Source organism: Oncorhynchus masou, chromosome 30 (genome assembly GCF_036934945.1).
Source record: "Oncorhynchus masou masou isolate Uvic2021 chromosome 30, UVic_Omas_1.1, whole genome shotgun sequence".
Classification (NCBI taxonomy): Eukaryota; Metazoa; Chordata; class Actinopteri; order Salmoniformes; family Salmonidae; genus Oncorhynchus; species Oncorhynchus masou.
The window spans coordinates 29,106,379-29,127,910 of NC_088241.1; the positions used below are offsets into that span (position 1 = coordinate 29,106,379).

Here is a 21,532-nt window from a genome sequence, read left to right on the forward strand (position 1 = left end):
TCATCCAAGTAAACGAACACAAATATGTTAAGCATATCCCTAAGCACATCGTTTATGAGCGCTTGGAACACCGCTGGGGCGTTGGTCAGGCCGAAGGGCATCACCAAGTATTCATAGTGACCAGTAGGCGTGTTGAAAGCTGTCTTCCACTCATCACCAGGTCTGATCCGCACAAGATGGTATGCGTTCCGTAGGTCAAGCTTAGTGAAAACAACTGCTTCCTGGAGCAGCTCGAAGGCTGTGGCCATAAGGGGTAGCGGGTAACGGTTACGGACGGTTATGGCATTGAGTCCCCGGTAGTCGATGCAAGGACGTAATCCACCGTCTTTCTTGGCCACAAAGAAAAACCCTGCTCCCGCCGGGGAGGTGGATGGACGCATGAGGCCTGCTTCCAGAGCGTCCTTGATGTAGGTATCCATAGCAGCTCGTTCGGGTGGAGATAGGGAAAAGATCCGACCCCTGGGGGGGCAAGTGCCCGGAAACAGGTCGATGGTGCAATCGTAAGGTCTATGGGGTGGTAGCATGGTGGCCCTCTGTTTGCTAAACACCAGTTTGAGGTCATGGTAACACTCGGGAACTCGGGTCAGGTCGATGGATTCTAAAGACTCGGGAGTAGAACTCTGGGAATTCTGGAAAATACAAGTAGCTTGGCACGTAGGACCCCACTGCTTGATAGTGCCCACAGACCAGTCGATGTGAGGGTTATGGCTGTGAAGCCAGGGGTATCCAAGGACGAGAGGGAACTCGGAACAGGAGATCAAATGAAAGTTCATCAATTCCTGGTGTTGTGAAACTGAAAGTCGCAAGGAGGTAGTGACATGAGTGACAAGTCCAGATCCCAAAGGGCTTCCATCCAATGTAGTGACCCTCATGGGTTCACTTAGAGGTTCAGAGGGAACGCCATTCTCCTTTGCCCAGACACCATCCATGAAGTTACCTGCGGCTCCAGAGTCTACCAAGGCTTGAAGGTGAAGCTTGTGGTTGTCCCAGGAGAGGGTGACTGGAATGAGCAGACGGGAGTTGGACGGATGGGAGGAGGTTATGTTTCCCGTTACAGTTCCCCCGGTCTGTACGGGACAGAGCGTTTCCCTGGAGCCCGGGACACGTGGAACGGAAATGGCCCGGTTTGCCGCAATATAGACAGCGTCGCTCCCTCATCCGGCGGTCTCTCTCAGCCTGGGAGATGCGTCCAATCTGCATGGGTTCCGATGGAGCCAGCGAGGATAAAGGTGGGGACTCGGAGCTGGGACTGATAGGGGCTAGAGGTCGACGGTTGAGTTCTCTCTCTCTCTCAGACGCTGGTCAATGCGTGAGGCCAACTTGATCAGGGACTCGAGATTGTCCGGTGGTTCCCGAGTGGCCAGTTCATCTTGGATAGTGTCGGAAAGGCCTTTCAGAAAGCACACCGTGAGCGCCTCGTTGTTCCAGCCACTTGCTGCTGCCACCGTGCGGAACTGGATGGCATAGTCCGTCACGCTGCGCCAACCTTGGTGGAGAGTCAGGAGCTGTTTGGCTGAGTCAGAATCACTGCTTGGGCCTTGAAACACTCGTTTGAATTCCTCAGCAAAGGCAGAGTAGCTGGCACAGCAGGAACTATGGGCATCCCACACAGCAGTAGCCCAGGCCAGGGCTTTTTCTGACAGCAGGGTGATGATATAAGCGATCTTAGACCGGTCGGTGGGAAACGACGAGGGTTGTAGCTCAAAGGAGAGAGAACATTGGGTGAGAAACCCTTTACAAGCACTTTGATCACCTGAGAACCGTTGGGGAGGTGGAAGACGAGGTTCAGCCAGGGGGTTAACTGCCATGGGTACGTGAATCTGAGGTACTGGGACGGGAACTGTTGCCGGGGTAAGACGATCAGATATTTGCTTAATGGAAGTCAGCATCTCCGACAGAAGATGAGAATGTCTAGCCATTAAGGCCTCTTGCTGAACCAGGGCGGCTTCGTGGCGTTGGACAGTCTCCTGGTGGTGGGACAGCATGGCAAAAAGGTCCTGGGAACTGGCTGCCTCTGGGTTCATTTATGGCTCTGTGTTTCTGTCAGGACCCGGTTACGAACCTGGGTCTCCGGAGTGAGAAACAGTCACTTAACCAACTGAGCCACGAATAGTCAGCAGAACCCAGAAGATGAGGCAGACACAGCAGTACTTAAGACGGTGTATTTAATAAAGTAAAAAGGAGAAATCCTTCAATACAAAAATGGTAAATCCAAAAGGTGGTAGGAATAGCACAAAAAAGCCTTAAGAGATTCTCAAAAACAAAAACAGAATTCCACAAGAGCATCCACCGGAATCGACAAGAATACACAGAACACTAGGGCTGGGTGCTAACATACAAACACAGAGCACAGAACTGAGGGAAACTAAGGGTTTAAATACAATCAGGGGAAACGAGGCACAGGTGCAAATAATAATGGGGAACAAGGGAAAAAACATAAGGTCAAAAAGCACAATGGGGGCATCTAGTGACCAAACCCGGAACAACCCTGGCCAAATCCTGACAGTCTGATATATTCATTCTTAAACCCGTTATTTTTATACAGTTTGTTCAAAAGGGACGGTTCCGTCAGGTTGGCACGCTCTCTGACCTCACTCAGGGGCGTGACTTGTCACTTGTACCAAGTTTTGTAAAACAATTATCGCTTATGGCTCCTAAAATCATGTCCCTCTCTTATTAACAAAAACACTCACGCATTTTTCATATTTCATGCACAACAGATTTGATGGACACCTCACACATATTGTGGGTATACTTTTCAAGGTACAGTATTTCCTTAGTAACATTTTTAATGACATATGACATTAGTGTTCTTTTTGGTCATGTCACGGATGACTAGGAGGGGAAGGTAGGAATCAGGCGCAGAGAGCAGAGGGTTCACGGAGAAATGCACTTTAATCCCGGCACAAAAATGGTCATGCCCAAAACACAGGGCGAAAACACTGACCAACCCAAAACACAGGGCGAAAACACTGACCAACCCAAAACAAAGGGCGAAAACACTGACCAACCCAAAACACATTCTGAGTATGGGGCCATTAGACTCTTGGTGAGAAAGCTCAGCTCTCGCCCCCTTCTCACGAAATATCTCACCCCCTTTCTCTTCAGCCTTGGAGATGTGACTGAAGATTGTTCGAGCAGCTTCTCAGAAGAATGTCCCACTCCGTCCTATTATAACACCAGTACTGTTCCTAAGGGATGGAGAAGGAGCTGGAGGCCCTGTACAGATGTTGAGAGGGGATCGGGGGAAAGGCGTCCGAGGCACTGAGGACACCTCTCCTCCCTCATCTCAGGATCATGGGGTCAACGTCTCCCCCCGACAGCACTGAAGAGAGTTGAGATAGACGGAAAGGGAGAGAAGGGGAACGGAAGAGAAGGGGAGCGAGAAAGAATGATAGAAGAAACTGGAGACAGATTGGTAGAATTCAAGTGAGATATTTGAACAAATAATAGAGCTATTATGCTGTAATAAGGAACATCTATGGTCATAATGTGTTAAGAACCATGTCCATGTCTATCACATATCAGACAAGTCATTTTGACCAACACCAGTAAATGGGGTCAGTCCAGCCAATAAGGACCATCCCCTACCACCACCATCAACATGCTCCTCTCCCTGACCTGGATCTCTTAGCTCTGGAATTGGCAGCAGCTCAGCTCTCTGCCCCACGGTCGCTGAAGGCAAACAAACCCAGCAGGCCTCACACACTCCACTGACCCAGTGCTCTCACAGGCTTCTCACACACGCAACTCTCACAGGTTACACACACACACGCTGCTCACACACACACACACACACACACACACACACACACAAAAACACTGCACACACACACTGGAAGCAAATCCAGCTCTTCACAGCTGTTTAAACGCCACACAGACAGACTAATCAAATGTTCCAACAATGAAGCGCGTCAAACATGATGTGAGTGTGTTTGTGCATGTGTTTGATCACTGAGGGTCAAACACATATGAGTTGTGAGTTGTTACTGATCGTTAGCTTCCTCGTTACGTGCGTGACCTCTGGTAGCAATTTCTGGTCCAGTTTAAACATTTTAAAGAGTGTGACTGACCGTGGATTTTTTTTTGATTTTATGTCCCATTTGCTCTTGTTTTGGTCCCCTCTTTGACCTCCCTAACAGGTCTCAACTCAAGGTTTTCCTTCCAAACCCTCTCTCCCTCTCCTTCTTTCTCGCCCTCACGGTCTCTCTCATCTCTCATCCTTTCAATCTTTTTCTTTTGCTGTAAAATCGAAGTTCCATCGCTTACTTCCTGCTCTTCATTTCCTCATTGTGTGTTTCATTCTCTCTCTTCCTATTTTGGAAATGTCGACTCAAATTCATCAGAAATGTGGCAGGAGAACACAGTGTTTACCTATGGAGGTCAAATATGTAGAGCCCCGCGGTGAGTGACGTGGGTCACCATGTGTGAGAGGCTCTCTCTCTCTACCTTTAACTCAAGTAATGTGGCCCTCATATTGACTGGTCCTCTATCAGCCTCGTACACACATGCATATAGATGTATACATGCACAGACACACACATGCAAATATATATATATACATATATAAACTAACCCCAAACCCAAGATTCAACTCCAGAGGTTTCCATTTCCAAATGATATGATGTAGTAGGAAAGTTTCCAGTTTCTCAGGGAGATGAAATGTGGCCCATCATTTTATCAGAGTATTCATGACTATCCGAATCTTACAACAGAATCCAATGCTCTAATATGCTCTAGTCGGCTGGCCCTCGCTGCATATTCGTCACCAGACCCACTGGCTCCAGGTCATCTACAAGTCCATGCTAGGTAAAGCTCCGCCTTATCTCAGTTCACTGGTCACGATGGCAACACCCACCCGTAGCACACGCTCCAGCAGGTGTATCTCACTGATCATCCCTAAAGCCAACACCTAATTTGGCCGCCTTTCCTTCCAGTTCTCTGCTGCCTGTGACTGGAATGAATTGCAAAAATCGCTGAAGTTGGAGACGTATCCCCCTCACCAACTTTAAACATCTGCTATCTGACAGAGTTAACCGATCGCTGCAGCTGTACATAGTCCATTGGTTAATAGCCCATCCAATTTACCTACCTCATCCCCATATTGTTTTTATTTATTTACTTTTCTGCTCTTTTGCACACCAGTATCTCTACCTGCACATGACCATCTGATCATTTATCACCGAGTGTTAATCTGCTAAATTGTAATTATTCGCCTACCTCCTCATGACTTTTGCACACAATGTATATAGACTCTTTTTTCCCTTTTTTCTTCTGTGTTATTGACTTGTTTTATTGTTTACTCCATGTGTAACTCTGTGTTGTTGTCTGTTCACACTGCTATGCTTTATCTTGGCCAGGTCGCAGTCGTAAATGAGAACTTGTTCTCAACTAGCCTACCTGGTTAAATAAAGTTGAAATAAAAAATAAAATAAAAATCTAGAGGGCCTTCATACAAGGATTGTGTCATCAGGTTTCGGGTATGACCCAGATGTCAGGGCAGGCAGGGGTCAATAAGGGTCAGGGCAGGCAGGGGTCAATAATTCAGTAAGGTGGGGCAAGGTATAGAACGGCAGGCAGGCTCAGGGTCAGGGCAGGCAGAAGGGTCAAAACCGGGAAGGACTAGGAAACAGGAGCAAGAAGAGACTGGAGCAGGGGAACAAACACTGGTAGGTTTCACGAAACAAAATGGACAAACAGACAACACAGGTGTAAATACAAAGGGTATAATGGGGAAGATGGGCGAGACCTGGAGGGGTTTGGAGGCGAGCACAAAGACAGGTGAAACATTACCGGGTGTGATAGGGTTGTCATTAATATTAGACTTGTACTGTCCCTGTACTGTTACTGCCTGTTATTGCCTGTAGTTGCCGAAGTCTGGCAGGAAAGTTAATACCCAGCCATGACATTGGGGTCAACCTCAGCTGAAACTTTAACGTTATCAGGGTATTTTTATGTGACACGTTTATGTCTCTCTTCTTCTTTCCAACCCTTTTTGTGTTCTGGTTCTTTTTTAAGAGGCTTTGGGCTTTTTGCTGCTTCACATTTTCCTTCTCGCTTTCCAGCTTCGACCTGTGTTTTTAGTTTATGAGCAGATTTTACAATATAGATATTTTTTGTTGTTGCTGGCACATATGGAGAGGATAGTGCCTCCACATCATGGGCAGATGGCTTTGTTGGGCTGCGCTGAAACCCTCCTGGGCTGGACCTCCCACCCTGTGGGTGTACACACACGCACACAGACTAAGCGTATCTATCTATCTTTTCCTGGAACAGAGGAGCACTAGAGGGGTCCCTGGCCCAGCTATCCATTTTCCAGGTGGCATCTGCTCTGGGATATTACAACACAAGTAGGGGGGAAAAGGGCAGAAAAATTGGATTGAAACTTCAAAAAGCTACTCAAATGGTGCTTAAAGTTAATTTCAAGCTTCCATTCAGGTATCAAAGAACCATTTGAAACTGAATGCAAAGACAATAATGTTTTTTATCCGTACTGAGCAAAATTACAGTATTTCCTTATGCTGGTAATCGATAAGCAATGTGAAAGGTACTGTAAACAGTTCATCTAGTCTCGCTCATTATAACTCATCTGATCTCTGATCTGTTCCAGGGGGCTTTTTATCACCATCCATGACCTCACTCACATCTCCACCGTGCTCCAGAGCTGGCCAGAGAAGGACATACGCGTAAGTCTATGGTCAAACCTGAAATGGCCTTTCCCTATATAATGCGGAAATAGGTTGTGTCTGAAATGGCACCATATCTCTCTATTAAGGGAGTCATGTCCTTTACACTGTTAGGCCTAGTTCTTCAGTCTGATGGAATAAGGCAGGTATTGCTACTGGGTATGCAGGGTTTTGCTCCAGGCCTGTTGTAAATTACATGCCTGATCCAGCGAAGTAAGGTCCTGGTGAACTGCTAATTAGTAGAATCAGGTGTGTTAGATCAGGGTTGGAGTGAAATTCTGCTCTGCAAGCTCTTCAGGAGGATGTTGGGCAGCCCTGGCTTAGAAGTCATGGGTTAACATTCCTGGAACTAAGGGGCCTCTGTATGGACAGTGGGATAACTGGGGATAGGCACCAGTGGAGGCTGGTAGGAGGAGCTATAGGAGGACATGTGGTTTCCATATGTTTGATGCCATTCCAATAGCCCATCCTCCTATAGGTTCTCCCACCTGCCGCCACTGAAAAGCACACGTACACTACATGACCAAAAGTATGTGGACACCTGCTCATCGAACATCTCATTCCAAAAATCATGGCCATTAATATGGAGTTGGTCCCCCTTTTGATTCTATAACAACCTCCACTCTTCTGGGAAGGCTTTCCACTACATGTTGGAACATTGCTGTGGGGACTTGCTTCCATTCAGCCACAATAGCATTAGTGAGGTCGGGCACTGATGTTGTGCGATCAGGCCTGGCTCGCAGTCTGCGTTCCAAGTTATCACAAATGTTTTCGATGGGGTTGAGGTCAGGGCTGTGGGCAGGCAAGTCAAGTTATTCCACACCAATCTTGACAAACCATTTATGTATGGACCTCGCTTTGTGCATGGCGCATTGTCATGCTGAATCAGGAAAGGGCCTTCCCCAAACTGTTACCACAAAGCTGGAAGCACAGAATCGTCTAGAATGTCATTATGCTGCAACGTTAAGATTTCCCTTCATTGGAATTAAGGGGCCTAGCCCGAACCATGGAAAAACAGCCCCAGACCATTATTCCTCTTCCACCAAACTTTACAGTTGCCACTATGCATTGAGGCAGGTAGTGTTCTCCTGACATCCGCCAAACCCAGATTCATCTGTCAGACTGCCAGATGGTGAAGCCTGATTCATCACTCCAGAGATCTCGTTTCCACTGCTCCAGAGTCCAATGGCATCGATCTTTACACCACTCCAGCCAATGCTTGGCATTGCATATGGTGATTTAGGCTTGTGTGCAGCTGATTGGCCATGGAAACCCATTTTGTGAGTCTTCCGATGAACAGTTCTTGTGCTGACGTTGCTTCCAGAGGCAGTTTGGAACTCGGTAGTGAGTGGTGCAACCAAGGACAGACGATTTGTACGTTCTACGTGCTTCAGCACCTAGCGGTCCCATTCTGTGAGCTTATGTGGCCTACCACTTCTTGGCTGAGCCGCCTTCACAATAACATCACTTAATTTGACCGGGGTAGCTCTAGGAGGGCAGGTATTTGACGAACTGACTTGTTGGAAAGATGGCATCATATGACGGTGCCACGTTGAATGTCATAGCTCTTCAGTAAGCCCATTCTACTGCCAATGTTTTGTCTATCAAGATTGCATGGCTGTGTGATTGAATTTACACACCTGTCAGCAACGGGTGTGGCTGAAAAAGCTGAATCCACAAATTTTAAGGGGTGTATACTGTGACTTCGGAAAGTATTCAGCCCCCTTGACTTTTTCCACATTTTGTTTACGTTACAGCCTTATTCTAAAATTGATCAAATAAATAAAAATTCTCAGCAATCTACACACAATACACATAATGACCAAGCAAGAACAGGTTTTGACATTTTTGCCAATGTATAAAAATATACCTTATTTACATAAATATTCAGCCCCTTTACTATGAGACTTGAAAATGAGCTCAGGTACATCCTGTTTCCATTGAAATCCTTGATGTTTCTACAACTTGATTGTCCACTTGTGGTAAATTCAATTGATTGGACATGATTTGGAAATACACAAACCTGTCTATATAAGGTCCCACAGTTGACGGTGCATGTCAGAGAAAAAAAAGCCATGAGGTCGACGAAATTGTCCGTAGAGCTCCGAGACAGGATTGTGTCGAGGTACAGATCTGGGGAAGGGTACCAAAAAATATCTACAGGAAGGAATTAAACTCTTCCTAGAGCTGGCCGCCCGGCCGAACTGAGCAATCCGGGGAGAAGGGCCTTGGTCAGAGGGCTGACCAAGAACCTGATGGTCACTCCGACAGAGCTGTAGAGTTCCTCTGTGGATATGGGAGAACCTTCCAAAATGACAAGCATCTTTGCAGCACTCCACCAATCAGGCCTTTATGGTAGAGTGCTAGACAGAAGCCACTTCTCAGTAAAAGGCAAATGATAGCCCGCTTGGAGTTTGCCAAAACCCACCTAATGGACTCTCAGACCATGAGAAACTCTTTGGTCTGATGATACCAAGATTCAACTCTATGGCCTGAATGCCAAGTGTCACATCTGGAAGAAACTGGCACCAACCCTACATTGAAGCATGGTGGTGACATTATCATGCTGTGGGGATGTTTTTTCAGAGGCAGGGACTGGGAGATTAGTCAGGATCTAGGGAAAAATGAATGGCGCAAAGTACAGAGAGATCCTTGATCTCAGACTTAGGGGGAAAGTTCACCTTCCAATAGGACAACAACCCTAAACACACAGCCAAGACAACGTAGGAGTGGCTTCGGGACAGTCTCTGAATGTCCTTGAGTGACTCAGCCAAAGCCCAGACTTGAACATCGAACATCTTTGGAGAGACATGAAAGAGCCGTGCAGCCAGACTCCCCATCCAACAGAGCTTGAGTGTCTGCAAAGAAGAATGGGAGAAACTCCCCAAATACAGGTGTGCCAAGCTTGAAGCATCGTACCCAAGAAGACGATGCTGCAATCACTGCCAGGTGCTTCAACAAAGTACTGAGTAAAGGGTCTGAATAATTATGTAAATATGATATTCCTGTTTATTATTTTAAATAAAAACATGATTTTGTAATCAATTTTAGAATAAGGCTGTAACGTAGCAAAATGTGGACAGTCCAGGGGTCTGAGTACTTTCTGAAGGCACTGTATAGTGTCACTCCAACGTTCTCGTAAATCATGCATTGTTGTCAATGGGTTCTTGCCTGTTTGAGGCCATTACAACCAACTGAGCTCTAATATCCTCTGATAAGTCATGATCTTGTACAAAGCTGAAGAACATACACACATCCAGGTACTTTCCGCAGGTGCTGGAGTTGCAGGCAAACTCATGGAAAACAGAAAGGAAAACGCCTCGCACTGCTGCTCACGCTCCCAGATATTTATTTACAACAACATTTAGACCGTTAGGTCTTCATCAGGCATCAGGCATATCAAGTCATGCTCTTGTCATGTACAGTTGAAGTCGGACGTTTACATACACCTTAGCCAAATACATGTAAACTCAGAATTTTCACAATTCCTGACATTTAATCCAAGTAAAAAAGTCCCTGTCATAGGTCAGTTAGGATCACCACTTTATTTTAAGAATGTGAAATGTCAGAATAAAAGTAGAGTTTCGGGTAGCCTTCCACAAGCTTCCCACAATAAGTTGGGTGAATTTTGGCCTATTCCTCCTGACAAAGCTGGTGTAACTGAGTCAGGTTTGTCGGCCTCCTTGCTCGCACATGCTTTTTCAGTTCTGCACACACATTTTCTATAGGATTGAGGTCAGGGCTTTGTGATGGCTACTCCAATACCTTGACTTTGTTGTCCTTAAGCCATTTTGCCACAACTTTGGAAGTATGCTTGAGGTCATTGTCCATTTGGAAGACCCATTTGTGACCAAGCTTTAACTGACGTCTTGAGATGTTGCTTCAATATATCCATATATCCTGAAGAACTGTTGTTTGTACAGATGAACGTGGTACCTTCAAGCGTTTGGAAATTGCTCCCAAGGATGAACCAGACTTTTTTTTCTGAGGTCTTGGCTTATTTCTTTTGATTTTCCCATGATGTCAAGCAAAGAGGCACTGAGTTACATCCACAGGTACACCTCCAATTGACTCAAATGATGTCAATTAGCCTATCAGAAGCTTCTAATGCCATGACATCATTTTCTGGAATTTTCCAATCTGTTTAAAGGCACAGTCAACTTAGTGTGTATAAACTTTTGGCCCATTGGAATTGTGATACAGTGTATTATAAGTGAAATAATCTGTCTGTAAACAATTGTTGGAAAAATGACTTGTGTAATGCACAAAGTAGATGTTCTAGCCGATTTAGAAATTTGTGGAGTGGTTGAAAAACGAGTTTTAATGATTCTAACCTAAGTGTATGTATGACAAGTCGTCCAGGTATTCCTGGCATGTAAAGATATGCCTGCTGCAGACTCTACCCGCTCTACCACCTGTTCACAGCTGTCAACACAATGGCATTTCCCTCTGAAACCCTGAGCTCACAGGACCTCATATAAAACTATTCATCACGATCCGATGCCCTACTTACATAGTTCCAATAATAAAAGCTACAAATCCAGAAATAAATCAGTAAGCCCCAAATGTATGGGACTATTAATGACGTTTATCCCAAAAATAATAAGTGGTTTTGCTGTTAGAATGTCATAAACCCCTAATCATGTGTTCATTAGGCATTAAAAATGTGATTAGGTGGATGACATCATCCCCTGAGGTGGTGTCAGGGTGCTGTGGAACCAGTGTGGAACAAGGTTGTAAAAGTATAGTGCCAGAGTGGCCCGCGTAATAGACTAATCATGGAAATACACACATGCATGTTGGGTTTTGGGATCGAACATATTGTAAAGTTCATGATTTTTTTTATTACATTTTTTTGCAATATGTTTTTATTTTCAAACATTATAAACATATACAGACAAAATACAACAGACAGACGCAAACAGACAGACGCACACAAACATTAATGTAATCACACCTGCCCAGACCCACATGTTCCCACAACTTTATATTCATACGACTTTATATGGGCAAATAAAGCTCATAGGGAGATGTAAAACTTTTGTTTTTATTCTAAGTCTGAAGGTGGTTTAACCTTCAAGACCTGGAATTATATCATATATCAAGGATTTTACCTGCGACATACAGAGCATTCAGAAAGTATTCAGACCCCTTGACTTTTTCCACATTTTGTTATGTTATCGCCTTATTCTAAAATGGATTAAATACAAACATTTTCCTCATCTATATGAAAGAAAATGAAATGGATTCTACAATAATTACCCCCCCCCCCCATTAAAAAACACACCCCTATGGAACAATCCATGGATAGCTTTTCAGAATTCACCAATAAATTGTACCACATGGAAAACTAAAGGTAAATCGCAAATTACTTGGTAATAGGAAATACAATTATTTTCATGACAGAATTAAAAAGCCATTTTGGACTGACCAATGTACATTTCATAAGTGCCAAAGGCTTTTATTGACAATTACATGAAGTTGATGCAAAGAGTCAATATTTGCAGTGTTGACCCTTCTTTTTCAAGACCTCTGCAATCCGCCCTGACCTGCTGTCAATGAACTTCCCGGGCCGCATCCTGACTGATGGCAGCCCATTCTTGCATAATCAATGCTTGGAGTTTGTCAGAATTTGTGGGGTTTTGTTTGTCCACCCGCCTCTTGAGGATTGACCACAAGTTCTCAATGAGATTAAGGTCTGGGGAGTTTCCTGGCCATGGACACAAAATATCTATATCTTCTTCCCCCGAGCCACTTTATCACTTTTGCCTTATGGCAAGGTGCTCCATCGTGCTGGAAAAGGCATTGTTCATCACCATACTGTTCCTGGATGGTTGGGAGAAGTTGCTCTCGGAGGATATGTTGGTACCATTTTTTATTCATGGATGTGTTCTTAGGTAAAATTGTGAGTGAGCCCACTCCCTTGGCTGAGAAGCAACCCCACACATGAATGGTCTCAGGATGCTTTACTGTTGGCATGACACAGGACTGATGGTAGCGCTCACCTTGTCTTCTCCGGACAAGCTTTTTTCCGGATGCCCCAAACAATCAGAAAGGGGATTCATCAGAGAAAATGACTTTACCCCAGTCCTCAGCAGTCCAATCGCTGTACCTTTTGCAGAATATCAGTCTGTCCCTGATGTTTTTCCTGGAGAGAAGTGCCTTCTTTGCTGCCCTTGACACCGGGCCATCTTCCAAAAGTTTTCGCCTCACTGTGCGTGCAGATGCACTCACACCTGCCTGCTGCCATTCTTGAGCAAGCTCTGTACTGGTGGTGCCCCGATCCCGAAGCTGAATCAACTTTAGGAAATGGTCCTGACCCTTACTGGACTTTCATGGGCACCCTGAAGCCTTCTTCATAACAATTGAACTGCTCTCCTTGAAGTTCTTGATGATCCGATAAATGGTTGATTTAGGTGCAATCTTACTGGCAGCAATATCCTTGCCCGTGAAGCCCTTTTTGTGCAAAGCAATGATGACGACATTTCCTTTGAGGTAACCACCCTCCTTTTGAAGCTTCCAGTCTGTTATTCGAACTCAATCAGCATGACAAAGTGATCTCCATCCATGTCTACGTCAACACTCACACCTGTGTTAATGAGAGAATCACTGACATGATGTCAGCTGGTCCTTTTGTGGCAGGGCTGAAGTGCAGTGGGAATGTTTTGGGGGGATTCAGTTCATTTGCATGGCAAAGAGGGACTTTGCAATTAATTGCAATTCATCTGATCACTCTTCATAACATTCCGGAGTATATGCATTCTGGATTTGATTCTGGATTTGATTTGATTTGATTTGGAGTATATGCAAATTGCCATCATACAAACTGAGGCAGCACACTTTGTGAAAATTAATATTTGTGTCATTCTCAACTTTTGGCCACGACCGTAAACATTTTCAAAAACGATCTGAAATCTTTTAGACATAAGAGTAATGTTGAGGGAATCTTACTTAAGTCAGAAAAAGAAAAATATATGATAGGTAAAATATACAAAACGTTGCACAGAGTCTATCCAACAAACAATATCTTCTAAATATAAACTATTGGAACAAAGACATGAAAGTAACTGAAATTGGCACAAAATGGAGGGAGCTTTCGAAAATTAAATCCAGTGTAAACTAATGTATAGAATTATTATACAATAGATAAAATTCACAAATTCGACAGCACAATGGCAGTCATGCCTTAAGTGTAAAATGAACAATGACTCAATAATTCATGCCTTCTGTGTGTTATATTCCAAAAGTTATGAGCGGAGATAGAAAGTTGGCTGTTTTACAATGCAAATGTACTTTTAATCCGTATATCTGTATATTTCAAGACATGGCATATGAGGGTGCGATGAGATACCCAATGGGTTGCACCATACTTTTCTCAACAATCATTTTGAAAAATGTTTTTCTTAAAATCTGGAAATCAAATGATATACCCAAATCTAACTGCCTGTTGCTCAGGACCTGAAGCAAGAATATGCATATTGTTGATACCATTTGTAAGGAAACACTTTGAAGTTTGTGGAAAATGAATGTAGGAGAATATAACACATATCTGGTAAAAGAAAATACAAAGAAAAAAAACAGGAGTTTTCTTTTTTTCCCCATCTTTGAAATGCAAAAGAAAGGCCATTATATTTCTTAGGAGGCCACTAGATGTTAGCAGTGTATGTACAACATTTTAGACTGATTCAATGAACCATTGCATTACTGTTCAAAATGTTGTATCACGTCTGCCCCAATGTGCCGAATTGGTCAATTAATACATTCTCAAGTACATAACTATAGAGAACATACAACAATAATATGGTAATACAAAATGTAAGTTTACACACTCCCAGGAATGTCATAAATGATGGACAATTAGCTTCGATCTCCAGCTATCCCTTAATAATGAATGTGTAGGGGTCAGGAGTTGGGATGAGAGAGACAGGCAGGCAGCTTTTCTCAGCCAGTCGAAATCATGAATCAGCATCATTTTTATGAGTATATACACTACCGTTCAAAAGTTTGGGGTCACTTAGAAATGTCCTTGTTTTTGAAAGAACATGTTTTGTCCATTCAAAATAACATCAACTTGATCAGAAATACAGTGTAGACATTGTTAATGTTGTAAATGACTATTGTAGCTGGAAACTGCTTTTTTTATTTTATGGAATATCTACATAGGCGAACAGAAGCCCATAATCAGCAACCATCACTCCTGTGTTCCAATGGCACATTGTGTTAGCTAATCCAAGTTTATAATTTAAAAAGGCTAATTGAGCATTAGAAAACCCCTTTGCAATTATGTTAGCACAGCTGAAAACTGATGTCCAGATTTAAAGAAGCAATAAAACTGGCCTTCTTTAGACTAGTTGAGTATCTGGAGCATCAGCAGTTGTGGTTTCAATTACAGGCTCAAAATGGCCAGAAACAAATAACTTTCATCTGAAACTTGTCAGTCTATTCTTGTTCTGAGGAATGAAGGCTATTCCATGTGAGAAATTGCCAAGAAACTGAAGATCTCGTACAATGCTGTGTACTACTCACTTCACAGGACAGCGCAAACTGGCTCTAACCAGAATGCACAACTGAGCAAGAGGACAAGTACATTAGTGTCTAGTTTGAGAAACAGACACCTCACAAGTCCTCAACTGGCAGCTTCATTAAATAGTACCCGCAAAACACCAGTCTAAGCATCAACAGTGAAGAGGCGACTCCATGATGCTGGCCTTCTAGGCAGAGTTGCAAAGAAAAAAAACATATCTCAGACTGGCCAATAAAAAGAAAAGATTAAGATGGGCAAAATAACACAGACACTTGACAGAGGAACTCTGCATAGAAGGCCAACATCCCGGAGTCGCCTCTTCACTGTTGACATTCAGACTGGTGTTTTGCGAGTACTATTTAATGAAGCTGCCAGTTGAGGACTGAATGAAACGAAATGCAGCTATTTTTGCAGTCTTTCCAACTTCAGTTTGAAGTGATTGTATTACCTGTGTTGTTGCCTAGCTCCTTTGAACAACAGTTTCCTGACGAGAGAGAGCACATTTTCTATGCCAGGTGAAATTGTGCATCATTAGCTCATTGTTATGGATGTATCCAAATAAATGTCACTAGAAAACAACTTAAACACATGCAAACGCAGCTGTTTTCTGTTATTCTGGCTGCACTGTTTGACGTGACTGTAAGTTAGCCGTAGTTGACTAGTTATCAAGCAAGGGATAAGAATGTTGCCATAGATATAAATCCATCAAAATAATGTTTTTAATGAAAATATGTCAATCATTATTTGAATATGTTGCTAACCCGTTGTATAAAAGTGATAATGCCCCCAAAGCAGGTGTTTGGAGGATATATTGGCATGGTTTGCCGCCACTCGTCTTAGTCTCCGGCCTAATAACAGCCGCGCCATATCATCCAAACACCGGCTTCTCTGGCATTATCACTTAAATACCAATGTAATTAATTGGAGCAGTAAAAAAAAGATAATGGACCCGTGGTATACGGTCTGATATAACACGTCTTTCAGACAATCAGCAGTCAGCGCTCGAACCACCCAGTTCATAATTGTCTTTATATATTTGTTGTTGGTCACTTATTAAGCATGATGATGTTTTAATGTCAATCAAGTTATTGTGAAGCCAAAGACACATTTCCTGGACAATATTTTTTTTTTTTCAAAACACCCCTGGTGATCAGGTTGTGTTACACAATCGTTAGTTTTTTAAATTCCACATTGAGAACGTCAGGCTATTCGTTTGTTGTTTTCTGTTTAATACGAGTGCATGGTTAGGTTGTGTGAAGCAGGACCGGGTCAGACCTGCAGGGCAGATGGAGAGTAGAGAAGCAGGATTGGTGGGGGGTTTGCTTGGAAGGGTAGTATGGGAATGGAGTGATGGAAGCAATGCTGTTACAGTAGCTAGTTTGAATATATCCTGTTAAATCATGTCCATGATTTGTTACTGAACATCGATGTATTGGCAAGTTACTGTCTGGATTTTCACTGACTGCTTGACGATAGTCTTTGAGGTTAGGGACTCTACCCTTGTCTAGAGTTACTAATATTCTGCTCTGACTGATAACGTGTTTGTGTATTTTACAGACACAGAACATGTCAGTGGTGAAACATAGTGTGAATATTTCCTGTTTAATCATGTACACTTACTGAAACTGACTAATGAATATGCTTGCTTTATTTGCAGGTTAATGTATTTTCACTGCCTGATATTATGATAACATTTTTGGCTAATCTGAGATCTTATTTGGTTCATTTCAAACAGGAAGCCAAAAGAAAATGACTGTTATCTAGAGCCATAGACAGTCTGCTCTGACTGATAATGTATTTGATTGACATATACTCACAGGTATGATTGACAAGTGTGATGTGATTGACAGGCGGTGTGTGTGACAGACGGAGAGAGGATTCTGGGCCTGGGGGACCTGGGCTGCTACGGCATGGGCATCCCTGTGGGCAAGCTGGCACTCTACACGGCCTGTGGAGGCATGCCACCCCAGCAGTGTCTGCCAGTCATGCTCGATGTGGGCACCGACAATGAGGTAAGAAGAGACACACCTAACAACCAAGGGAATACATGCATAGCTACATGCAAACAAGATGATACACTTGACACCCGTCAACTACGTAACAAAGAAAACTGTCAACTTCGTAACATATTATATGCTAGACGTAATATGCCAGCTAAGAAAACACCCTCCAGTCAATACGTTATATTCAGTTAAGCCCCTCAGTCTCCAAACTCCAAATTTTCCAAACAACTGAGGAAAGCCCCACTGTTCACCCATGCAAGACAGAAAAGCACCTATCCATCCTGCCAGCCCGCCAGCACTGCCAGTCAACAGTATTCAAAGAGGCCCTCTGGTTTGGTTTTTCCTGCTGGTCCCACTGGTCCTATGTATGGCCTGGCCCTCCTCTTTATAGCTGAAAGAGGAGCCTCACTCTGGGCCGTGCGGCACGTGTGCTGTGGCTACACTGTTAAACAGGAGCAAACTAAGAATAGTCTGTGTTGTGTACACGGCTATATTTAAACTCTGTGTATTTTCTCCATGTCATCCAGAGCTGGGCCACGGGTGTGCCACTGCCACCATATGCCTGCTGCCTGGCTGAGCCAGGACCTGCTCTCCAAGCCTCTTAGTTTCAGTATAAGAGTTGGGGAGAGGATAAAGGGTGATTTGGGGTTAGTTGGGTAGGTCTGATCAAGGATAGACATGATGCTGAGAATGAGACATAAAAGAAGACATCCCTGTGAAAGAAGGATAGATGGGTGGGAGGAAAGAAGAGGGAGATGGATTTGCGTTTGGCTGGGTATAGGACTGGTCAAAGATGTAAACGACTGACAATAATCACTGGAGATAGAGAGAAATAACGAGAGGCACTCCATGGGCATCAAAACGAGGACACCAGTATAAAAGAGGGATAAGTAAAGGAAGGGGTAGGGAAAGATAAGGAGACGGGAAGCAGAGTTGAACAGAGGGACTAGCCCGTTCTCTGTCAGATGTAGCATTCGCTGTGTGGTTGGTCTCCACAAACTCTCTCCATGTTCTCTTATGTCGGCTGGCCAATTCACACTTCATCAAACCACACGGAGACCCAGAAGAAATCCCCCTTATTCATAAAACGCACACAGAAGGCCTCTGAGAGAACCTATAAAAGATTATACACTACAGCATGAATACCGTAGGTGGCATTGGATCTTGGTGTATAGGTTTTATGTTTTCTCTCTCTGCCAGTTTCTCCCACTCTGTTCTACCTCATAGCAGAGGTAAATACCATGCCCTTCTGCCCCCATCCCTTTAATAGCATCTCCATACACACTTCTATGCATGAACTCTATTGTTCTATTGAACCATTTTAAAAGAGACTGTCACAGGTCCAGTTTAGGAATGCTTGGGGGATTGTCAACTATTCCCGGACATTTATAGGCATCAAAACACCACTTTAACTAGCTGCCTCAGAGACTATGTCTGTGTCCTCAATGCACTCTGTAGCTGCTGCCAGAGAATGGAAGCAAATAGGGGTTTATAACCATATATTTGTGTGTGTGTGTTTGCACTCTTAGGAAAAAAAGTGCTATCTAGAACCTAAAAGGGTTCTTTGGCTGTCCCCATAGGGAATACCTTTGAAGAACCCTTTTCAGAACCAAAAAGGGTTTTCCTATGGGGACAGCTGAAGAACTCTTTTGGAACCCTTTTTTCTAAGAGTATGTGTCTGTATTGTCTGTGTGCATGTTTGAGATGCTGCTATGCCTGGATTTGGCTTGGTCTGTCTACTTTCTATGTTCCTCTATTCATCCCTGTATGTATGGTAGTGTGTGTGTTTATTTTATTATATGTGTGCATTTAGTGATGTGTGCTCATATTTCATGCTACTCTCCCTTTGTGTGATGTGTGTGTGGCAGGGACTGAATTGGAACGTTAATCAATAAAATAAAAATCAACTATTGAGAATAATGAGCATATCTTCAAGTCACACAATAGTGCTGGAATGGGCCGTAACCTTCATGTGTGAGAAAGGTGTTCTTCCTCACACTCAGAGAAGTTCCAGGTTTCTGCCTGTTGTTTTCCAAACCTGTAGAGTGTTTGCAGATGTAGGACTGCAACATAATATCACACAGCAGCAGCCCAGCAGCTCAGTATTTGTCAGAGTTTACAACAGGCCAAGCACATTTACCTTAAAAATCACCTCGCCACCCGGGAAGCAGCATGTGCCAGCCATTACCACAGATCACTCATCACCAAGCACTCCATCAGGATCACTACAGGCACACAAACACTCATTCGGGCACGGGCGCACCCATGTATGCATAGACACAGGTCTCTGTGTGTGAATGCGTGTGCACGTGTTACACAACCTCACGAGAACTAAGACCTTGCACTGTAGTCTCTAGTTGGCCATCACAACCTTTTCCATTTTTCCATTATTCTAAAGAGATGACAGGCCAAATGAGTTGTAATAGGATAAATGGAGTGCCTGTGTGTCTTGAGCCATATGGAGTTCCTCTGGCGTGACTCATAATATATTATCTCAGACACGCTGCTCTGATGCCTGATGCCGTGCCCCAGTCCCTACACAGTGGTGGAAGTAGGCAGTAAATAATTGAAAATATGAGGCTTATTTCTGACCTTGGGTAGGTATGAGGATTCCTGCACTTTGGTCAGGCATGCCACGTCTTGACCTTGACTGGGGTTGTGTCCAAAATGGCACCCTGTTCTCTATAGGACCTGGTCAAAAGTATATAGGAATTAGGAAATACTGTAGTGTGCTATGTGAGACTCAGCCTGGATCTCCCTGTGGTAGTGTTGCACTGTAATTCCAGAGCGTGATGAAGCAAGGGGTAATGTTTTGGGAACATGTCCAGTAAACAGATTTTTTGCTATGGCAGAGCTCCTGTATAGGATGTGACTGAAGCATGGGATGGGCTGTGCTGTGCTGTGTAAGGCGCTTTGGAGGCGTGCGCTTCTCTAGGTGCACTGGAAGTGGATCATCTCTTGTGTAAACCATCGCTAATCCTACACAGCCCTGCTACCTGTGGACTTCTCGCTCTCTCCTCCCTCTCACACACAAACGCACACGCAAACACACATACTGTTTCTGATGCATCATTCAGCTCTCTAACACCCCATCACATGCACAAGCACGTACTCACAAAAATAGATGCAAATCTCTTTCTCTTTCCTCTCTCCTTTGTCTATTTCCCACACACAGACATATACACTCACACTCATCAGTAAGACATGTCTCTGTGTTTGCATGTTGTTTTCCCTCCCAGTAAACAGATCTGTAGAGTGAGTATACAACACATACATTTTTTCTTCTCTAAATGGCCATTAATCTAAATGTGGCTTGTGGGAAATAAACTAAACAGTGAGTGTTATGGGAAAGTTGGCCCTCATCTCGCTCTTTCTCTCTCCCACTCACTCTCTTTCTATCCCTTTCTCTTTCGCTGATATTACCTGGTATAACCTCTGTGTCACAACACACACTGAAATGAGACCCCGGTGATGTCATCCCACACAATGTGTTGTTTGTCTTGTGTTGGGTGCGCTCTCCTGGACCCAAAGGGGGTTGTCCCTTCAGACAGGCCCCTATCGCCCCCCCCACCCCCCACCCCCCCCACTCTGCTCCCTCATCCCCCACTCTTCCCTCCCTCTCCCACCTCTGTCCTAAACAGACCCTGACTGTTGCTTTTGAACAGGGTTGTTTCCACCTGAAAGCAGAAAGAACAGCTCAGGCGATCAACAGAAGAGTAACTCAGGGAGAAAGTCGACATGTCTCAACACCTCAGTGCTGTGTCAACTGAGCCAATACATGAGATTAATCTCATTCATTATTACTCTGTCAGAGCTGTTTTTACGGTATCTCCTTCCTCGGATACAGTATGCACACGAGAAAGTAATCTAGCGTCTTGTAAAAGTCAATCATTGTGTTGTCATACATGGACCTTTTATGAACATGGTTGAGGATGTTGTTTTAGTGAGTGGTGAGACCTGTGTCAATGCCTGGGTTGGAGGGCTTTGAAAATGTCAGGGGCTTTAAAGTTACTCTGGGAGTTGTTAATGGGTATACTTGTTTTGATTGACAGTGTCATTGTCCATTTGTGACACAGAGCCTGTCCCAGCTCTGTCCAAATAGACCACCCCCTTAAATCCCTCCCCCCCACCCCCAGACTCCACGGAATCTTGATGAGGCATGATAGTGTTCCAGATCACTTCTTCCCAGGGGGATCAGAATTCCCTTGCGTCATGTCTTCAGTTGAACAGATCTGTGGCAGTCGGTACCGTTTTTAAGATGAGGGAGTCAGATTTTTTTTTCATGAGAATGGCCTTATTTCTATTACAGCATATTGGAT

At 44.0% G+C, this 21,532-nt stretch overlaps 1 protein-coding gene across 1 annotated transcript in view; it reads left to right on the forward strand.

The window, feature by feature from the left end:
• Positions 1-21,532, forward strand: part of LOC135522485 (NADP-dependent malic enzyme-like) — a 127,046-nt gene that overhangs the window by 70,061 nt on the left and 35,453 nt on the right. Inside the window, exons 4-5 of the mRNA XM_064948780.1 lie at positions 6,611-6,686; positions 17,061-17,222. Of these exons, the coding sequence (XP_064804852.1) occupies positions 6,611-6,686; positions 17,061-17,222 (238 nt within the window). The remainder of the gene's footprint in view (positions 1-6,610; positions 6,687-17,060; positions 17,223-21,532) is intronic.